This window comes from Chiloscyllium punctatum, chromosome 22 (assembly GCF_047496795.1).
Source record: "Chiloscyllium punctatum isolate Juve2018m chromosome 22, sChiPun1.3, whole genome shotgun sequence".
Taxonomy (NCBI): Eukaryota; Metazoa; Chordata; class Chondrichthyes; order Orectolobiformes; family Hemiscylliidae; genus Chiloscyllium; species Chiloscyllium punctatum.
In genome coordinates, this window is record NC_092760.1 from 14965416 (window position 1) to 14987184 (window position 21769).

Here is a 21769-nt window from a genome sequence, read left to right on the forward strand (position 1 = left end):
GTTGACATAAAATGACGGTGGGATTGTAATTGCAGGTGCAGCAAGTTGTTTGGAAGATAAAATGACATGTTGGGCCTCATTTCAAAATATTTTGAATAGGGAGCAAGGAGGTATTACTGCAACTGAAGAAGGGCTTATGCCCGAAACGTCCTGCTCCTTTGATGCTGCCTGACCTGCTGCGCTTTTCCAGCAACACATTTTTCAGCACTGTCCATAACTGCAAGGAACATCTGAAATATTGTGTGCAGTTTTGGTCTCCTTACCTAAGCAATGATATGCCTACCCATAGTGGAAGGACAGCAAGGATTCACCAGACTGATTCCTGGGATGGGTTGGCAGATGAGTCAAATGAGCAGCAAGCGGGTTGGCTGACTGGACCTGTATACACTGGAGGTTAGAATAAGAGGGAATCTCATTGAAACTTACACAATTCTGACAGGAGTGGGCAGACTGATGTTTCTCCTCTCTGGAAGTCCAGAACCATGGGTCACTGTCTCCAGAGATGTGGTAGGCCACTTTGGAGGAGGAGAACTTCTTCACTCAGACAGTTGGGAGCCTGGGGAATTCTCAGCCTTCTGTAGTAAAGTCACTGAATAGATTTCAGAAAGAAATGTGTCTATTTCTAGAGATTAAAGTTATCAAGGAGTGAGAGAGAGTAAGAGTATGACATGGAGATAAGGAATCATCCATGATCATATTGAATAGTTCAATGAGCGAATGGTCTACTCCTGCTTCAATTCTACATGTTTTCTTCATGTGTACAAAACAGGTGAGATCCTGGGTGGGCTTGGCCAGGTAGATGCTGAAAGCATGTTTTGCATTGTGCGGAACCTAGAACTTGGGTTATAATTTAAAAATAAGTCGTCTCTTATTCAAGACAGAGAAGAGAAGGAATTTCTTCTTTCTTAAAGAGAATCATTCCTCTTTAAATTCTCTTCCACAGAGAGCAGTGGAGGCTGGGTCGTCAAATACATTCAAGGGTGAACTTGACAAGATTTTTGATCTAGGGGGTCCAAAGGTTCTTGGGTGGTGGGAGGAAGCAGGAAAGGAAGTGCAGTCAAGTCCATAATCATAAAAGCCATGATCTTATTAACTTACATGGCAGGTCCAACAATCACAGAATCTTTAACAAAGTGCAGCTAAAGATCATTTGGTCCATCATGTATGCACCACCCTGCACATTCATTCTATTCAACTAAATATCTAATTCCCTTTTGAATGCCCCAATTGAACCTGCCTGGCACTGCATCCTTGGCCTTAACCAAACTATTCACTGTGCAAAAGTGTTTCTTCATGTTACCTTTGATTTTTCTTTACTAATTACTTTAAATCTGTACAATCTCCTGGACCCTTTCATAAGTGAGGTTATTTCTCCCTATTTATTCTGTTGAAACCACTTATGATTTTGAATACTTCAATCAAACTTCCTCTCAGCCTTCTCTTCTCCTGGACAACAGTCTCAACCTCTCCAATGTACATTTACAACTTCCTAGAAACATTCTTATAAAGAGCTTCTGCATTCTCTCTCCAATGTCTTTATATTCTTAAGTGTGGCACCTGTACCTGCTCCAATTTCTCATGAGCAAGGATAGGCAGATAGGTTTTTAAATGGTGCCCTGGTCTCCGATTTGGCCATTTATCGTAGCATTGGGCAAACTGTTTGTCTGGAAAACCAGACTTAAAATTTCCTGGATATTTCAAATACAAATTAAACACAATTTTTGTGAGCAAGTTTATAAATAACCAAGTGTGATAAAATGACATCTGAGAGCATCTCATATGGCATTCAATGCAGAAGGACATATACAACAGATGGCTGAAAGCGCTTTGAAGTTAACACACTTTTGATAACTGAAAGATATCCCTGCACCAGTGCAGTTTCAAGACTGCAACTAATAATCAAAGGCAGTGAGGGCACATTTAGTCTTTATGTTAGAAAGACCATTCCTAAACAAGTTTAAGTTCTCTGGATTCTATACGAAGACTATGAACCTATTGTCAGGTGGTCGGTTAGGATTAACATAAGACATAGGAGTGGAAGGAAGGCCATTCAGCCCATCGAGTCCACTCCGCAATTACGATGCAGATATTACAGCAACTGAAACATCAACAATCCCACTTTGAATCAAGAAATATTAGGAGTCCAGCAGGCTCTATACTAACACTAGCTGATGACTTCTGACAAACGTCACGTTTGCACTACCAGTTGAACTCTGCCTCAGTTTTCACCTACTCTTACAAAAAAATTGACGTGCATAGTGACTTTCAAACAACTACACCTGGGCTTCCTATTAGAGCTTTTTGTAAAATAATTTTCTCTTTCAATCATGTAAAAATAGTTCCCAAATATCCTGTGATTTAATATTCAGAATCATTCAATATGTTTCCCTAGCAATGTTACACATCTGCGAGATTATATATTTACTTGAAGTAATTCAGATTACTAGAGCTTGAAGTGTTTTGACAGCATAGTTATGGGGAAGCTGTTTGCTATGGGAGAACTGTCAGTACTCATGAGAAGTAGAGAATTTTTCTGTGAGTAACTTGTGATCTGGAATGCATCCCTGAACAGAGTAAAGGAGGCAGATTAGATAGTAACTTTCAAAATGGCGTTGAGAGGAGAGACACAGGTTACGCTTTTGTATAAGTAAAAATGTTGCACCATTTAAGTTTAGTATCAAAGATTTATAAATATATTATACCATGGCCCCATTATGACAGCACTGTCAGAAATTTTTAAATGTGTCAGGCATAAAGATCTGGTTGGATGAGGATGGATTCAGCAAGGTCAATTAGGAGGATTGCATTGATAACACTGAGAAATGAAAGAGTATAGGGTGCGGAGGATTCAGAATTGGACAAAAGAGAAATGTTGTGCACTTCTTTTATGTAAGAAAGTGGTTTATGTTAGAATCTGATACAGTGGAGGAAATTAAAAGGAATTGTGGCTTAAAAAAAAACTCAAAACTAGCAGGACAAGGGAAACAGCAAGATATGGGTCTGATGAGGAAGGACTATTATTTTTTGTCAATTACTAATTAAATATTCCATTTCAAAGTTCCACAATTTATAGTCAATGTAAAATGAGGCGCGGTTCGAACAGGTTAATGGATAATTATATTGGCAGTGTGTCAAACAAGGTTGGGGGGGGGGGGGGGGGGGAAGCTGTACAAGAACAATTCCACCCATGAGCTAGAAAGGGGAAGCAATAACAATCAGTGTTCTGCTCTTGATTATAACCCAATAACGGTGAATGACCTTCAATTTTGAACTAGAAGAGAGCACAGATTAGGCAGTATATTAAAATGTGACAGCATTGCACTGCTGCACGAAAAGTTTGACATGAGGTTTTATCCTAGGATTGTCATGTTTGTTTTAACTTTCAAAGCATGCTCTCTAATAGGTCTGTGGAGATCAATCCACACTGAATGCTCCTTGATGACAGAACATTCAATTTGCATACAAATCCAATCCATAGATACATTTACAGGAAATGTACATAGCATCTGGGAGAAGGGAATAGATTTAGATGAGGGGGGGATGGATGAAGACTCAAAAGGAGCATGAACAGCAGCATGGAGTAGTTGAGATGTGTAGCCTGTTTCTGGGTTGTATAGCCCAGGTAAGGAGATGTATGTAAAGCTGCCTCTCTCAAAAAAAAGAATATTTTTGTTTGTAAAAGAAGAATTCAAGCAAGACACCAAATAAGGCACGGGGGGGGGGGGGGGGGGTATCCTCCACAAGTAACCAAAGAGAAATGACAAGTCCTTAATCAGTGTTTATGCATCCCTTCAATCTTTGCACTGTAATGCATGAGGGGGAACAGTTGCATGCACACCCTTCTTCATCACCACATTAAGAACAATAGACACCAGACACGATCCATGAGGCAGTTACCCAATAACTTCATAGTTCTACCTTGACACACGTTTCAGGGCTACCCATCTAGATTTGGTCTGCTTTTTTGACACTGGAAGTTCTCCAATCAAAAATAGGATGCCAGTATACTTCAGGGCACTGGTGCTATTAAAATTATTACAAAGCAGAATTAATGTTACTTATAGATTAACGAGTGATAATGTGTAGTTGGCCAGTGATCAAAACATTCAGACACAATTAAAGTATTTGCATAACCAATAAAGTTCAAGAGAATGATTCTTCAAATGGAAATTAGAAAGCAAGCCAAAAAATTTAAAACCTTAAGAATTCTTGTGTTCTATGGGAGGGGGGGTGGGAGGGGATGTTGTGCTGGTTGAAACCAGGTTCAGTTATTGAGCAGTATAGGGTGTCAAATTGGAACTTGCTAAGCAAAAGCTATGCTTACAACACCACTTTCTCCACCTCTATCCCCAAGCCCTACCCCAAGTTTACTGTGTATCGTCACCCTATCATTGCAGCCTCTAACACAAAATATCTCAGCTCTTCAAAAAAATCTCAGTGTCTATTCAGAAAAGATGTGAAAGGGTCACAACAGCTGCCAGTCCTCTCATTCCACTACTCACTACACCCTCGCTAGGAAGTTCCTCGCTAACTGGGAGTATTCTGAATACACACAGAAGTGAAAATCGTTCAGTGGATAGGAATAAACTATTTATTTTCTTAATGCACGTAACCAGTGGTGCCTTGCAATGGCTGTTAATAATAACTGTAGTGTAACTATACACTGTATTCACTAACAACTTAATGAAATAAAAAGTCAGATATGTAAATTTACTGATGCCATACCGTAAGCAATCGAAATGGAAACAAAAGTACGAAAGGATATTGACGGATGAAGTGAATGACAAAAAAAAAGTTACAAATAATTGAAGTGAATGTGAATAGGTGGTCATTCACTTTGGATCCAAAAACAATACTTTCAAAATTGTGAAAAGCTATTAATAGTGGAGGTCCAGACTGACAGGGTGGGGTGGATCAATCAGTAAAATGCTATGAACAAGAAAAGAAAATAATCAAAAAGACTCATTTACGTCAATTGACCTTTGCACTTTCAGGACTAGAAAACAAGTCAGTAGAAGTCATTGTTTAGCTATGCATTAGATAACACCCAGAATACGAAGAGCTGATCTGGGCATGATACTTCAGTAAGGATGTACTCGGCTGTGAGGTAATTTACCAGAATTTATCAGAATTATACTGTGACTCCAAGGGTTAAATATTGAAGTGAGTTTACACAAAATATTAAACAATCTAATAGTCTTGTGGGGTTAAATGGTTACTCTTGTTTCTATGCTTCTTTAAACAGAATGGCAATATTTTAAATGAGTTTAGGGAAACAATTAACTCAATAAAGGTTACATAGCTTCACATTCAACTTCAGTCCTGAGCGGAGTGTAACCTCAAGATCATTCCCATGTAATGATGAATTTTTCTATGGAATTAGTGGGGAAATGTATTTTTTTTTCCTTTCTGCCAACACTGAAGTATCAATAGATCTAACTAAACCCACAGACCATAAGGAAAGTGGCAGTCTGTCTACTGGTTTGATTAGAAACAAAAAAAGGTTTATGAAACAGTTGATTTTCTAACATATTTAACTGCAGAAAAATGGGTGATTCAAAAAGAGCAATTTTCCATAGCCAACATTTTTGATAAAGTCATCGAGAAAGTTAGGTTTTGTGAATAGGGAGATAGGATCTCTGAGGATAGCACGATCTTGCCATCTACTGTTCAAATGTGGGAAAAAAAAAAGTCCATATGTGCTGATTTAGTCTGACCAAGACTGAAGGCATGTAAAACCTCAAGCCAACAGCAGTATTTCAGGACTCCAATATATATAGAGATATATATAGTAACCATATTAGCATTTTGATTGGAGAAAGAGAGCTGGAATAAATGATTAATGCAGAAATCAGTCTTCATAAGCCAAATGATGATGGAAAAGCCTCTCATTAGGTGCTAAACATCCTCACAGTGGACATGGTGGAACAAGCATTGTGGGATGAAACTAACAAATATAGGTCATTATTTAAGTGCTTCAACAAACAAAACGCAGAAAACTATTGGATTGGAGAATTATTCACCATCCTAATCCACAGGGACTTCACTTCCGATGCAGCGAACTACATTACTCAACAAAACTTTAATTACAGTCCTACAAATTCTGTCATCTGCAACAAATTAGATTCCTTAAATTACACAACCCATCACACTGGAACTTGCATTTCTGTCTCTCTCCAGAGTATTTCAAATAAATTGGCCCTTCGATATAGATCTAAATAATTTATCATAGCAACATTTCCAACATCAAGCAGTGATACGTATATGTTTTCTTTTGTTTTAATTTATGATGATTAATGTCCAGAGGGCATATTGCAGGGACAGATGAGCAATGAATTCTTGATAGGGAAAATCATATTATGTAGTAGGATACTTGTACACTAAATTGGGCTTTAGTAATCTAAACATTAGGGTGGGCAATTATATAATAGGAATTTTGAGAAAAAGATGCACCCAAAAGGTAACATCTTTCTTTACCAGACGTTGAACAATTCCCTTCATATTTCCAATATTTCTGGCTCATTTCCGATTACAGTACTTCTGTTCCTCTCTAATAGGAGTGTGCTACTACCATCAAACTATACATTGCCTCATTACAGAATGCTGCATGCATTAAAATTGCCTATGTACACTTTGGCTATAACACTGTTTGGATAACATTCGTCAACTGCTGAAAGTTTACACCTGTTGTTATTCAAACTTCCATACAGATTTGGTGGAAACTTGGCCTCAGCAAGGTGTTAAGAGTGTTTTTAAGTGCTACATGCACGCGAGGAGTGTCCTTAGCGTTTGTAAATGGCATTTGTGGTAGACATATTATGTACTCAGTGCTATCTTGGTGCACTTGGTAATGCACGTGCACAGAATGCCCAATGCACGTATATAGAACAGGCTGTGAATCAGCATGGGTTCTGCAGTTGTCATCACGAACGGCAGCACACCAACTATCACACACATTGACGAGCAAGAGTACAAATGAAGAGAAAGAGAAAAACAGGTAACAACAGAGATCATGGCTTTCCTTGGTGAATTTATTTTCATGTTGTGTCCAAGAGGTCAGATTAAACTCCCACAGGACTCCCCACACCTGCTCCAGCCACAACGCACCTAAGAAATGGAGTTCAGTTTTGTTCAGATCAGGCTAGCTTTAAGTGGAACCCATATTAATTTTAGGCTCCTTACAGATGTGGCTGCCCATAAACAGCAGGTTGAACTCAGGCTACATCTTATATGTGACCTGATGACTCAAAATGGATTTCCTGTCTGCAGTTCATCCAACAGGTGTAGGCTAAAGATGTGCAAAACCTCTGTGACCACTGCTGGGGCTATGTGATGTCCAGAACATCATTTTCAAGCTAACCAGGAAGTGCTGTACAAATGGTCATTGCTGAGCAGTGCTAAATGGAGCGAGGCAGAAGCTTGGAGGCTCCTACCTATCTCTGTTGTCAGCTAGCAAATGCAAAACTATAGGTTTATGAACAGATTGGGAAATGAAGCACTTCCGATCCCTCTTAAAAGTTCATAGTAGAAATAAATATGGGGTGCTGTATTTGGATGAAGTTAACTGGCAAGTCGATTTTCCTGCTCCTCGGATGCTGCCTGACCTGCTGTGCTTTTCCAGCACCACACTCTCGACTCTAATCTCCAGCATCTGCAGTCCTCACTTTCGCCTAGAATTTGAGCATTGCTGAGTAAAAGATATTTCATTGGAACTTTTCATCAGTATAGCTCACAACAAATAACAAGTAAAATGGAAAACATTTATGCTACATGAGAAGAGACTGATTGGTCGGCAAGTGGACTTCAATTTGTAGAGGTGTTGCCATGGAGAACGTAAGAGAGTTAATGAATCCTGACAATTAACTTCCAAGCTTTGTTTAAACTTTAAACCAGCTTGGTTGACTCAGATTAGTCAAAGGATTACAAGAGAGCCAGAAAAGAGCCAGAAAAGCTTACTCTATTGAGTTCAAACAAAGAGTTAAAAGTCACACAGGTGATAGTCCAACAGGTTTATTTGGAAGCACTAGCTTTCGGAGTTCTGCTCCTTCATCAGGTAGCTGTGGAGCATAAGACCACGAAAAACTATGACATGTTCTACGTCGCCTGCAACACATTATCGATGAGCATCTTGCCGAGACCTTCCCTATGCCTCCACTTCTCGCCTTTAAACAACTGCCAAACATGAAAAAAGATTGTTCGCAGCAAGCTGCCCAGCCTTCAAGTCAACACCGACCATAACACCATACAACCCTGTCAGGGCAACCACTGCAAGATGCGCCAGAGGGTTGACACAGATACCATCGTTACGCATGGGGACACCACCCACTGTATACGCAGCAGGTACTCCTGTGTTTTCGCCAATGTTGTCTACCTCATATGTTGCGTGTAAGGATGCCAAGAGGCATGATACATTGGTGAGACCAAGTAGATGTTACGATGAATGGACACTGTGCAACAATCACCAGACGGCGGGTGGGGGGGGGGGGTTCCCTCTCAGTTGGGAACACTTCAGTGGTCAGGGACATTTGGCTTCGGATGACCATCCTCCAAAGTGGACTTCAGGATAGACAACAACGCAAAGTGGCTGAGTAGAGGCTGATAGCCAAGTCTGGATGTCCTCAACCAAGACCTTGGGTTCAGGTGACACTACAGGTGACCTCACTACACCATTCTCTCTCTCTCTCTCTCTCTCTCTCTCTCACACACACACACACACTCATATATATATATTCTTGCAGGCTTATACTCCATCACACCTACAAACCAAGTTTTCACACATGCAAACACGCACACTCTCACGCACACATTCACGGTCTCTCTCACGCATGCATGCTCACACACAAGTCTATGGGGTGAATTTGAATTTGCAGAATTATATTTGTAGATAAATTATATTTTACTCAAAAAATGCTCAAATCTGCAGGCAATCATTCCATGTAATACTTTGTGAATACCACTTTGGAAAACGAACCAATCTGACTATCTTCGGTGTAGTGGACAGTGAAGAGGGTTATCTCCGACTACAACAGGAACTGGACCAGATGAACCAGTGGGCTGAGAAGTGGCAGATGGAGTTTAATTTAGATAGATGCGAGGTGCTGCATTTTGGGAAAGCAAATCTTAGCAGGACATATACACTTAATGGTAAGGTCCTAGGGAGTGTTGCTGAACAAAGAGACCTTGGAGTGCAGGTTCATAGCTCCTTGAAAGTGGAGTCGCAGGTAGATAGGATAGTGAAGGCGGCAATTGGTATGTTTTCTTTTATTGGTCAGAGTATTGAGTACAAGAGTTTGGAGGTCATGTTGCAGCTGTACAGGACATTGGTTAGGCCACTGTTGGAATATTGCGTGCAATTCTGGTCTTCCTATCGAAAAGATATTGTGAAACTTGAAAGGGTTCAGAAAAGATTTACAAGGATGTTGCCAGGGTTGGAGGATTTGAGCTACAGGGAGAGGCTGAACAGGCTGGGACTGTTTTCCCTGGAGCGTCGGAGGCTGAGGGGTGACTTTATAGAGGTTTACAAAATTATGAGGGGGATGGATAGGGTAAATAGGCAAAGTCTTTTCCCTATGGTTGGGGAGTCCAGAATTAGACGGAATAGGTTTAGGGAGAGAGGGGAAAGATATAAAAAAGACCTTTTGGGACAACATTTTCACAGAGGGTGGTACATGCATGGAATGAGCTGCCAGAGGATGTGGTGGAGGCTGGTACAATTGCAACATTTAAGAGGCATTTGGATGGGTTTATGAATAGGAAGGTTTTGGAGGGATATGGGCCGGGTGCTGGCAGGTGGGACTAGATTGGGTTGGGACATCTGGTTGGCATGGATGGGTTGGACCAAAGGGTCTGTTTCCATGCTGTACATCTCTATAACTCTATTACAGAAGATTAGGATACAGAGACTCTAACCTCATACCTTTAACGTATTGACTGAGCTGAGATCTCACCTTTTGATGTAAAACCTTAAGTTATCTTAAGAAGGTGACTTAAAAGAAGTTCTGGGATTTGCATTCTAAACTCTAATATGTAAAGAGTTTAGAATGCAACTCATTCTAAAAATCAAAAGACTTAGCAATCCAGTTTTGTACAATATATCATTTCAGTTGCATGACACTGTAACCTTTTGCTATAAATTCTGTGTCTTATGGTCTTATTCTCCACAACCACCTGAAGGAGCAGCGCTCCAAAAGCTAGAGCTTCCAAATAAACCTGTTGGACTCTAACCTGGTGTTGTGAGATTTTTAACTTTGTCCACCCTCATCCAACACTCGCACCTCCACATCAGGAGTTCAAACAGGTGTAGTGTGTACACGTTCTGTCTGCAAAGAGCAGACCCCTGTGCATTAATGTATGTACTTTTACAGTACACACCAGTTTGCTGTACTATGAGCCCAACTGACAATTCTGAATTGGGCATCACAGTAATCCTTTGCACACTCAGGATGATTTAATTAATGCTATTCAATTGTAGAATTACAGAGTTAGATGCTATGTTGAGAGTCTTGCAGACTGATTAGGTACGGTCAATAACTAGGCATTGTGCTTGATATCTGCCAATCTGTTGGAAATACAGTCAACATACCATCACTGAAATCTGACTATCACATTACCAGGCATGTGAACTTTTTGACTTAACAGCAGCATTACATTAGTGGTGACATCACTCGTGTTAGTGTAACATAGTAGCTGTGTAAAACATCCAGCAACACTTGCTGCTCAACCTTTTCAGGTTACTTACCCTTCTGAGGTTATCTAAGGTACACTAGGTACTTTTCAGGAGCAAGTGTGCTGGCCCCTTCCTGCGATTGTGTGATATGTAGAAAGAAATGACCTGATCACTATCACATAGGATGGCTTCATTTGCCCTATTTCAGCATCAAGCTTACACTTAGAACAAATGGTTTGGGCCCTATTTACAAGGTTGCCAACAAGGTCAATCACATAGTACTTGAAACTTTAGGAATCCCAACACAAATATAGTGAAAGTGTATTTGTAGCAGATAGCAACAGGGAATCCCTTAACGGATTCCTCTAATGAGACATCAAGGAAAGGGAGCACATTTAACTCTTTCATTTTAAGTGTGACTATGAGTGCAGGATGGAGCCCATTAAGACATTAGGAAATTCAAGGATTTTATTGAACTTGTGAACTAAGCAACTCACTGTAGGTGTTGATGCCATGGGATCCCTGTAGGCCAGCTCTTGCAACCATATTTGTTGAGTGCAACACCTTCAATGCAGTGAAACCTAATGTTGTACCTCTTGCATATTTTCAACTTGTAGACAATAGACATTTGTTGAAAGTGAGGCCAGCAGATGCTGGAGATCAGAGTCAAAAAGTGTGACGCTGGAAAAGTACAGCAGGTGAGGCAGCATCCAAGGAGCAGATGAGTTGACGTTTCAGGCATAAGCCCTTCATCAGGAATGTGTGTGGTGGGGGGGGGGGGGGGGGGGGGGGGGGGGGGGGTGGTGCCCAAGGGGGCTAGAGATACATAGGAGAGGGTTGGGGCTGGGGGATAGGGAAGGTAGCTCGGAAGGCAATAGGTGGATGCAGGTGGGGGTGACGGTGATTGGTTGAAGCAGACAGTGGGGTGGATCAATGGGAAGGACTATGGACAAGTGGGAGAAGTTCAAGAGGGCGGTGCTAAGTTGGAGGACTGGATCTGGCATAAGGTGGGTGTGGAGGAGGAGATGAAGAAGATGAGCAAAAAAATTGACATCAACATTGATGCCTGTGGTTGGAGGGTCCCTAGGTTGAAGATGAGGCTGTCCTCCTCTAGGCATCGGGTGGCTAGGATTTAGCGGTGGAGGCAGTCCAGGACTTGCATGCCCTTGGCAGAGTGGGATGGGGAATTGAAGTGGTCAGTCACAGGGCGGTGGAGTTGTTTGATACATGTGCCCCAGAGATATTCTCTGTAACGCTCTACAAGTTGGAGTCCTGTCGCCCCAATGTAGAGGAGACCACATTGAGAGCAACGGACACAGTAGAAGAGGTGTTTTGGATGCGCAGGGAAATCTCTGCCGGAAATGGAAGGATCCTTTCAGACCTTTGATGGAGGTGAAGAGAGAGGTGTGGGTATAGGTTTTACACTGTGTGTGTGTGTGTGTGTGTGTGTGTGTGTGTGTGTGTGTGTGTGTGTGTGTGTGTGTGTCGGGGGAAAGGAGAAGAAGGGGAGAGAACCTAATGAGGGTGTCTTGGAGGGAATGATCTGTACAGATAGGGGAGGGAAGGGAAATATATCTCTGGTGGTGGGGTATGACTGTGGGTTGTGGTAATGGCAGAGGATGATGCATTATATCCAGAGATTGGTGGGGTGAAAGGTGAGGACTGGGGGGTTCTGCCCTTGTTCAGTTTGGAGGGTGGAGTTCAAAGGCAGAGGTACAGGAAGTGAAGGCGATACACTGGAGGGCACTGTTGACCAAATGGGAGGGGAAATCGTGGTCCTTCAAGTAGGAGGCCATTTGAGATGTTCTGGAGTGGAACTGATGCTCCTGGGAGTAGATGCAGTGGAGGCAGAGGAATTGGGAGTAAGGGATAGTATTTCGACAGGGGCCGGTGGGAGGTGGTGTAGTCCAGGTAGCTGTGGGAGTTAGTGGGTTTGAAGTAGATGTTGAGTCGGTCATGGGAAATGGAGGCTCAGGAAGGGGAGGGAGGTGTCCAAGATGGTCCTGCTCAAATTAAGGTCAGGGTGGAAGGTGTTCGTGAAGTTGGCGAACTGTTCAACCTCCTTGTGAGAGCACAAAGTGGCGCCAATACACAATCATCGACTTAGCGGAAGACAAGGTGGGGAATAGTGCCAGTGTCACTGCAGAAGTTAGACCATTCCACATACCCAACGAAGAAGCAGGTGTAGCTGGGGGCCCTTGTGGATGCCCATGGCTACCCCTTTAGTCTGAAGGAAGTGGGAGAATTCGTAGGAGAAATTATTGAGGGTGACGACCAGCTCAGCTAATTGAATAAGTGTGTCAGTGGAAGGGTACTGGTTGGGTTGGTGGGAGAGGAAAAAAAAAAGAGGGTTTGGAGACCCTCGTCATGGTGGGTGGACATGTACAGGGACTGGATGTCCATGGTGAAGATGAGGCACTGGGGGGGGCCAGGGAACCAAAAGTCATGGAGGAGGTGTAGGACTTGGGTGGTGTCCTGAATGTATGTGGAAGTTCCTGCACCAGGGGGGACAGGACGGTGTCAAAGTATGAGGAGATAAGTTTGGTGGGGTAGGAGCAGGCTGAGACAATAGGTTGACTTGGGCAGTCAGGTTTGTGAATTTTGGGTAAGAGGTAGAACCAGGCGGTGCAGAGTTCCGGCACTATGAGTTTGGAGGCTGTGGATGGGTGATCCCTGGGGTGATGAGGTTGTGGATGGTCTGGGAGACAATAGGTGGTGATGGGAGGGGAGGTAGTGGTCGAGGGACAAGTCTGACAGTTGGCACCTGGCTTCAGTGGAGTACGGGTTGGTGCGCTAAACTACCACTACCACATTTGTTGTATGTGAGTCATCATGATTTCTGCATTCTCTATGGTAATGTCTTTACCAAAGTCTACCTGCTAACCAATCAGCACTCCCCTCTCATACATTATAAATGCTGCTTTTCCTTTAGTTTGGTATTTCTTGTGAATTGTCCTGATGAGTGAAAGATGAAAAACTTCAAAATGTTTATTTCTTGAGTAATTCTTGTCCCTTGTTCTAAACCATCATGCAGCCAATAACGCACACTCATCTCATACTGCAAAGGGTTTCCATTTTGAAAGTGGATATTGGTACCAGGACCTTTTGAGGTCAGACGTGACATGTGCCCATTGCCTCTACATTGTTGTGGTGAGATTCCTAGTTTCTTCTTTGATGTAAGCTAAAAGAGAAATAAACTAACACTAAATTTCAGTAAGGGCACAGACAAAAACTGACTAATGAGAAATTCACGAACCTTCATTGCTTTTCAACGTGACTGACAAATTAGCATCAACGTATGCTGATTCAAGTCAGCAATTGGTTATAAATGTACAAGGCAAAACACACAGATGGCTTGCATTTCAAATGTCAGCTAAGATAGCAAGAGCTTTTTTCCCCACAAAAAAAACTAAATTTTCTATAAAAATTCTATATTAATTTCCAAACAATTAGGCATAATCCAAGGGCCAATGGTGATTTACCCTAAAATATTGTTCCAACTGCTACTTCAACAGAAGTATTCTTAAAAAGAAAATTTTAAAAAATCAGATTTGTTTATGGTCGTTGGCCTTGAATCCTGCCTCCCTTTTAACACCACATGCAGACCTGTGAGTACTGTCATTTCCAGAATGAATCAGAACTTGCTTCAGCACATACTGACACCTGAGCCTCGAATCTAAATTACAAATAAATGCCACAGACGTGTTTGCACATTGAAAGTAGCATGAGATGGGAGCTGTTAGAGAGGCAATGAAGGTAGTCTGTACAGGGTACTCCCTCCTGAGGCTGGCTTTTGTTTGGTATGAGGGAATGCAGCTAATTGGTGAGTACTGGTGAGTACTTTCGACTACTCTTAAGCAATAATTTTTAAACCTGTAGGATGCCAGGTCAGCTTGGCCAAATCCTGCAGTATGTGTGAACCATCACTGACTGCACAAGGTTGATCTCTGGGTTTCAGAACTCAAGCAGTTGCTTGTCTCACTGATGTGAGTCAACGAGGCAAAGGATAGCACATTGAGGGAGGTGGTCACATCACGGATTAGAAGTATACAGACAGAAAAAGAATGACTGTCCAGTCCAGGGCCTGGGTGCAGGGGTTTAGTGCCAGAGCTTTCGTCATATAGGATGCCATAGGAGTTCAGACAGGGTACTTCGTGGCCATTAACGTGACAGTATGTTGCTTGCATATTGCCAGGGAGTGGCTGCAAGTCATTCTTCTGGGGAAAATGTGATCAATGAGAGGTTATGGGTCACTTTGGTGCCAATTACATATGTAGGAATGGAGGTGAGGTACTGTAAGCCAATCGCAGGGAGCTCGGTACAAGAATCTAAAACAATAGTCTGAGGATTACTCCCAGTCCCATGGGTTGGTGAACGTCGATACAGAAGAATTCAGCATGTGAATAGAAAGCCAGTGTATGAGGGTAGGCATCAGATTAAAGAGGCATTGGGACAAGTTGCAGGTAAGGTGGGTCTTATAAAAGCTAGTTAGCCTCCATCGGAACAGGGTTTAAACAAAAATGATAGTGACATCTTTGCAAGGAGGCAACCACTGACTATAATGAAGTGATTTGAATTATGGAATTCGAATCTGAGATTTACATTATCCTGAAGTGATGTGTACGCTACCGAAAAGGATTGGAAAAAGTCTCTTGGTGTCGACAGCGACAAATTTACTTACACAGGGATTAACAGAGAGCTTTGCCTCTACCAGTAAAGAGGACTGACAGACAATTTTCAAATCAGCCAATATCTAAGTTGTGTAAGTCCCAACTGCACATTAGAAAACTGTGCACTCATTAATTTGCTACTCTTTGTGAAATAAAAGATAATATATTTAGGCTGTGCCCAGTATATTACAAATTTTTCATGGACAAATTAAAAATAAAATCACAGCAGGGATAAAATTAGGCATGACACATTTTCACAATTTCCCAAATATCAACTCCATATCTTCAGCTAAGAATTACTTGCAATCTACATAAACAATTAGATCAAAACATCACTACATTGCCACTACTCTGTAAAAACTTTAGAATAGTGTATACACTCAGTTCTGTGTGAGTATGTAGTGTGAAGTGACCACTTGGTGGCTTGATACAGTATGTTTCAAAGTGTCGGTCAATCTACATACAGTTGAATGTTTTACTTCTAGGAAAGATTTCAACATCTATTACAAGTATTTTTTTGTCAATTTGTTATCATTATCTATGTCCAGGCTTCATGGGTCAATTTTAGACTCGCCACCTCATGCTCTAGGTCCTTTTATACAGGGCTTTTGTCAAGTCTTTTTGGTTGCCTTCATCTCGAGCTCCTGATTCTAGCCTCTTCTACGTTTCCAATGCTTCTTTGGTTATGCCATCTGTCTGGCCACAGAACCACATGTATACCTTCAGATGTCTCGCTACGCTCTATGCTTACTTCTGCAATTATTGAGCATGGAGCCAAGGTCTAAATAGCTTTGGCCTCTGGTTTCATGTTTGTCCTCTCTCTCTCTCTCAACTTCTGCGTTCTCAACGTCCTGACCTTGGTACTTTGCTGCCTACTCTGAAATCCAGCAGCAGACAGTCTTTGTCTTTTCCTTTCTTCTTATTTTACATTACCTTCTTTTATAATCACAGTTACAAACTGCCAATGCAAGTTGCTTTCCTTATCTGTAACAACTCTCTCACGAGCAATACCAACAAGTGACTATTTCAGTTCAAAATTAAGCAGCTGTTTCTTGGTTTTACACATTGGCAGTCTTATCAAGCAATTAAAACTCTTCTTAGCATGATATTACTTAAAACTTTCTTTATATATCTACAACTACACTGCAGTCACACTTGAACATTTCTCTTCATTTACCAGCACTGTACATGACCATATGTTCAGTTTTGCCAGCAGTCTATATGCAACATAGCCAAATTATCAAATACACATCTATTCCAAACAGTTTTATACTTACTCTTTTGTGAAAATTCCTCGTGGTCCAGTCGGGGCTGTGCTGCTTGGGTCAAGCCCATGTGTTTCCAGGATCTGGCGGGCAGCTGGGCTCAAACGGGTTCTGTTAACATTAAATGAAAAGCCAGATAATCCAGGCTGATACTCCGGGCTAGAGATACACAAGTGTTGCACAGTCCAAAGCATCATCTTTGGACTGAGATGTGAAGAAAGGTCCTCCTTACTGTTGAGGAGCAGCAGCAGACTACTCCTCTGTTTCCACCAATAGGTCTCACTCAACTAAACATCACTAAACAGACTAACTGGTCATTTTCAAATTGCTATTTGTAAGAGCTTCTTGTGCAAAATTTGGCACATTTCTTGTGTCATAACAGTGACTAAGTTTCAAAAGTGCAGAACTGGCAGCGGAAGAAAAAAAAAAGCATTGGACTGTTTTGACGTTGTGAAAGGTGCCATATAAGAAAGTCTTTCCTGCAAAGAAATTTCAAGAATTTACTGAGTTCAAAGCCTTTTAATTTTGGTTTAAATAGACTTTTGTGAATGTACTGCACAAAATATACAAAGTTAGCAGACAGTTGCTGTGTACTTACTCTCTTCTGCCAGGTACAGGTTGTACTACGCTGGAGCTATATGCCGGAGGTGCTGCTGGTTCCATTGCTGCAGAAGCACTCTGAACGGGTGATGGAACACTTGTTGTTTCAACAGGAATTTCAACCTGTTTCCAGTCCTCACCTTCTGCCACTAGTAAAGCAATTAAAGACCCCAAAATGACATCTTTGGTTCCTTCTTCGACCTGCAGACATAGATCAAAAGTTGTATTACAGACTGTAGCATCATGCAGTACAGCACAGAGCCATACCCAGAGAGTGTGACCCAGCGTGCAACCACACCCCAAGCGCGGTACAGTTCACAGCCAGAGTACAGTACAGACCAAAATTACACATTACTGTACTACAATCCAGACCAAGACACCACATCTATTTTAGCCCGGAGTGGATCTACATTCCTGCCAATGTGGTCTAGCTGGAAGTGCCATACAGTATCTATTATAGAATGAGATTCAATACCCTACAAATTGCACGCAAAAATACTCTTTCCATTGGCAGTTTTCTCCTTCATAAATTTTTACTGAACAGTAAGTTTTAGTGCTAATGCCTTGCTTATGTCAACTACCCAACACAGAGGCCACTGGCCTATATGAACAGCCAGTCATGCATGCGTCCTGTTCATCAACATGAAGGATTTAAAATACTATTCAGTGGAAGATTGAGTGTTGATTTTAAGGGTAGCTTACAGCGAGCCTTTCACAATTCAGCAGGAGGATGTAGGCATATTTTGGTGGTAATTCTTGAAACAAGATGATTTAACCACAGAATAGGTGATGGGATTTCCTGCTGGAATTTAGCTGATAGCGGCAAAGACAATACCATTTTCAGTTGCCCTGGATTTTCTCCATTTCTCCCCACAACAATGTGATGTTGCTTGTCTTAGTGATGGTGGCAGGAAACAATGATTCAGCGACAATTCAAGCTTCAAAGCAAAACAATCCAGGCCTTTATCAATGAGAAACATTCGGCAGCTAAATACTGAAGAATTTAAAAAGCTTCCATAAATAATACAAGTTTGACATTTTGAAAAGCAGTTTTTAGGAAGGAGTTTGCAATGTAAAATGAGAAACCAGAATCAGAAACTTAAATCTGGAATCATGTCCTTTCTCAGTGAATGAGATTATAACACTGCCATAACTGTCCTCCTATCTCTGATTTGAAACTATGATAACATTTGACTTGTACTTCATCACTGCAAACTTCTTCACTCCTTTATATAAATTAAAAATAATTCAAGGGACTGTGCTGCGGTAATTAGCATTAAATCTATAAGCCAGAACAAAATGTCTCCCCAGCCACAGAGTTGGAAGTAGGAGAGCTGGCAGAAGGATAGACTGAAGAAGTGAGAGCGAGGGAGGTGAGAACTAGTCAGTTTTTACAGACGAAGGTAACCTAACACAGAGTGGGAGAGTTTTGTTAGGTTTACATTAAATCCAATCTTGCATTTCCTCCAGTTCTGCTGCTGCTCTGTTGGTTTTGTCACTACCTTTTCCAATTCTGTCTTCATTCCTGGCAACAACTGCATTGCTTCTGCTCCCATGACTTGCTATAGGTAGTCGTTGGCTACAGGTTGATTTCTTAACGAGCCATGTCAGCTCAGAGCTGGATGGCTATATGGAAAATGACATGAGGAAGCTAACTGACAGCAGACACAGAACCCTCAAGTCCTTAGTACCTGCCAAAAAAAAACAAGTGGCCAAAAAGCTGATGCACTGCTTTAAAGAAATGCCGGTCCAATGTGTGTCTTCACTTTCAGTTAAAGCCCTCCTGGAGCTGCCCCTGTTCTCATACTGAACACTCACATTGCTGTGAAAGCTGTTATTCACTACTTGCCTTGATATTTCCACATTGCATCTGGTGAACAACAACTCCATTCATGACCTTTAACACTGAGTTTTCAAAAGCTTGGAAAGAAAGCAACGAAATAATAGGTAACCTTGCCAAGGAACATCTTGTCATATCAAACTTCTGAGAACTACGCTTTCATGTCTGAATATAAATAAAAGCTAGCATTCGAAAAACATAGCTAATTATATATTCACTTGAAACATCAGAAACACTTCACATCAAAGGGTGGTAAATGTTTGGAACTCTCTGTGGCAAGCAGCAATTGATGCTTGATCAATTGTTATTGTTAGACCTGCGATTGATGGGATTTTGTGAACAGAAACTGTGAAGAGACACAGGGAAATGATGGATAATTGGAGTCGAGTCACAGATTAGCATTGAATACAATGAATGTCCACTTTATTAGGGCAAGTGAAGGGTTCGAGCTTTTTATAAGCAGCTTAATTAGTTTTATACTTGGCTTACATTTCAGTGAAGAGTTTTTGAATGCAAGATATGTCAGGGGAACTCAGTTCTACGTTGCAGCATGTGGCAAATCTTAAATACCCGAGGGTCTGGATTACTGCATCTGCAGGAAGCGTCACTGGTTCGGTTGGTTGAAGACCAGGCTTTGAAGCTTTCACTGGCTACTAGTGTGTGGGGGAGACTAAGTGTGGAGAACTCATTTTTAGACATGGTCAACCAGCAGTGTAAGGAAACACAGAGAGGGAGGTAATGACTGACCGATCACCAGCCAGAAAAAAAAGGGAGGCAGGCAGACAGTCAGAAGCACCTCAGAATGAATTTCTCTCAAGAACAGACTGCGGTGAAGAATGGTGACAGGTATTGTTCCTCTAGAAGTGCACTCAGAGGCTAGCTTCACAAAATGGGAGCAGAAAGGAAAGAGGAGGTACAGTGGTAGAAGACTCAATAGCAAGGGGTGCAGTGTTTTAGGTCAGTGTGTAGAAAGTCCTACAAGAGGCAGTGCTGAACCTAAATTGAAGAAACAAAGCCAGGCCCTGTGCTTGCAGTGACCGTAACTCAATAAGATTCAACGGTGGCTGGAAAAAGGCATGGATGGCTTTTTTTTTGGGGGGGGGGGGGGGGGGAAAGAGAGAGAAAAGAAGGGAAGGCTGACTTTAATAAGACAAGACAGGATCTGGCCAAAGTGGACTGGAAGAATCAAATCATACAAAAATCTACATTGAGCAGTGAGAAACTGGGAAACAATAGGACAATGCGAGGAAAACTATTGGAAAAAACATCTGAGTGACAAAATTAATCTCTACATGGAGAGACAAAGATTAATCAAACATATTCAAGTACAACTTTGTCAGGTGGACAGCATTTTTGACAGGTTTGACGGAGAGTTTCAAAAAGACGATTAGTTGACTGGATGAAGGTAGTGCAATTGATATAGTTTACATGGAGGCTTCATTAAGGCTTTCTACAGGGGCTCACGTGGGAAATCAGTCTCGATCGTAAGAGCCCAATGGATCCAGGGCAACTTCTCAAATTAGATTCAAACTTAGTTTAATGGCAGAAGGTGATGGCTGAGGTTGTTTCTGTGATTGGAAGTGGGTCCAGTGGCGTATTGCATAGTGCTGGGTCCCTTGCTTTTCTAAATATGATGTAGAAGGTTTAATCAGGAAGTTTGTAAATGACACAAAAGTTGGTGAGGTAAATAATGCAGAGATAAGTCTTAGACTACTAAATGAGGTGAAGAAGAAGAAACATCCCCTCTTAGTAGATGGATCAATAATCAGAGGGCTTACACTTTAACTAAAAAGCAGGATGTTTACAGGGGATTTAGGGTTTTTATCACCCAAAGGGTATTAAGCATCTGGAACTCACTGCTTGAAAGGTGGTAGTGGTAAGAACTATTACAACATTAAAAAAGTATTTAGACGACCACTTGAAGAGCCATAGCCTTCAAGGTTATGGATCAAGGACTGGAAAACTACGGGCGTAGTTGGGTACTTGATGACCAGTGCAGATACAATCAGTCAAGGGGCTGCTTTCCATGCTGTAAGACACTGTTTCTGAAGCAGTCAAGAGGCAAAAATAACATACTTCCATTCTTATGTTCTTGCTATCTATTAGAAGGAAGGTAAACAGTCCACTCGTAATTCCATACCATCACTTCTAGAATTACAGGAAAAGCATACTTGTACTGGTACATTTAAGACATTTCCAATATTGTACTGCAAATACAGGGATTAAGCAGTAAAGGAGGCAAGACTGAGCAAAGGGTTGGGTGCATATCCTTCATCATTGTTAAGTGGGTACCAATTGGATATTAATCCTATTCAAGTAGTGAGTCTTAACTAGGGACTCATTTGTGTCACTACTGGAGTCAGATGGTCAGGTTTCAGCCATCCATCCAGGATGTATCATAACATGTCACTACATGGTCAATTAAAATTAATAGGTATGTGTATTCATTATATACATTGTATACACTAAATATACACATACATAGGAACAGACTTAAAAAGTATTTTATACTGATTGGAGGTGGATGTTGTCCAATGTTTGTCCTGCAAGTAAAAGGTTTGCAGGTGAAGAAAGACTAGGCTCCAGTATTTCATTCACCATCTAGTTGAGTTGTGACAAAATTTCTGAATTAAGAAGCTGTACACAAATGTGAATTTTTGTTTCTTTTTCCTAAATGTTGATGCTGATTATTTCTGGCATTTTCTATTACCAGCTCGGACACCTGTAC

The 21769-nt window shown here is 41.4% G+C and overlaps 1 protein-coding gene across 2 annotated transcripts in view; it reads right to left on the reverse strand.

Moving 5' to 3' along the window:
* The window catches only part of pdhx (pyruvate dehydrogenase complex component X), a 213990-nt gene that overhangs the window by 99025 nt on the left and 93196 nt on the right, over window positions 1–21769 (reverse strand). For both annotated transcript variants that reach the window (XM_072591847.1, XM_072591846.1), the window contains exons 4-5: window positions 17200–17402; window positions 16614–16712 (exon numbers count right to left, since the gene is read on the reverse strand). In XM_072591847.1, the coding sequence (XP_072447948.1) occupies window positions 16614–16712; window positions 17200–17402 (302 nt within the window). The remainder of the gene's footprint in view (window positions 1–16613; window positions 16713–17199; window positions 17403–21769) is intronic.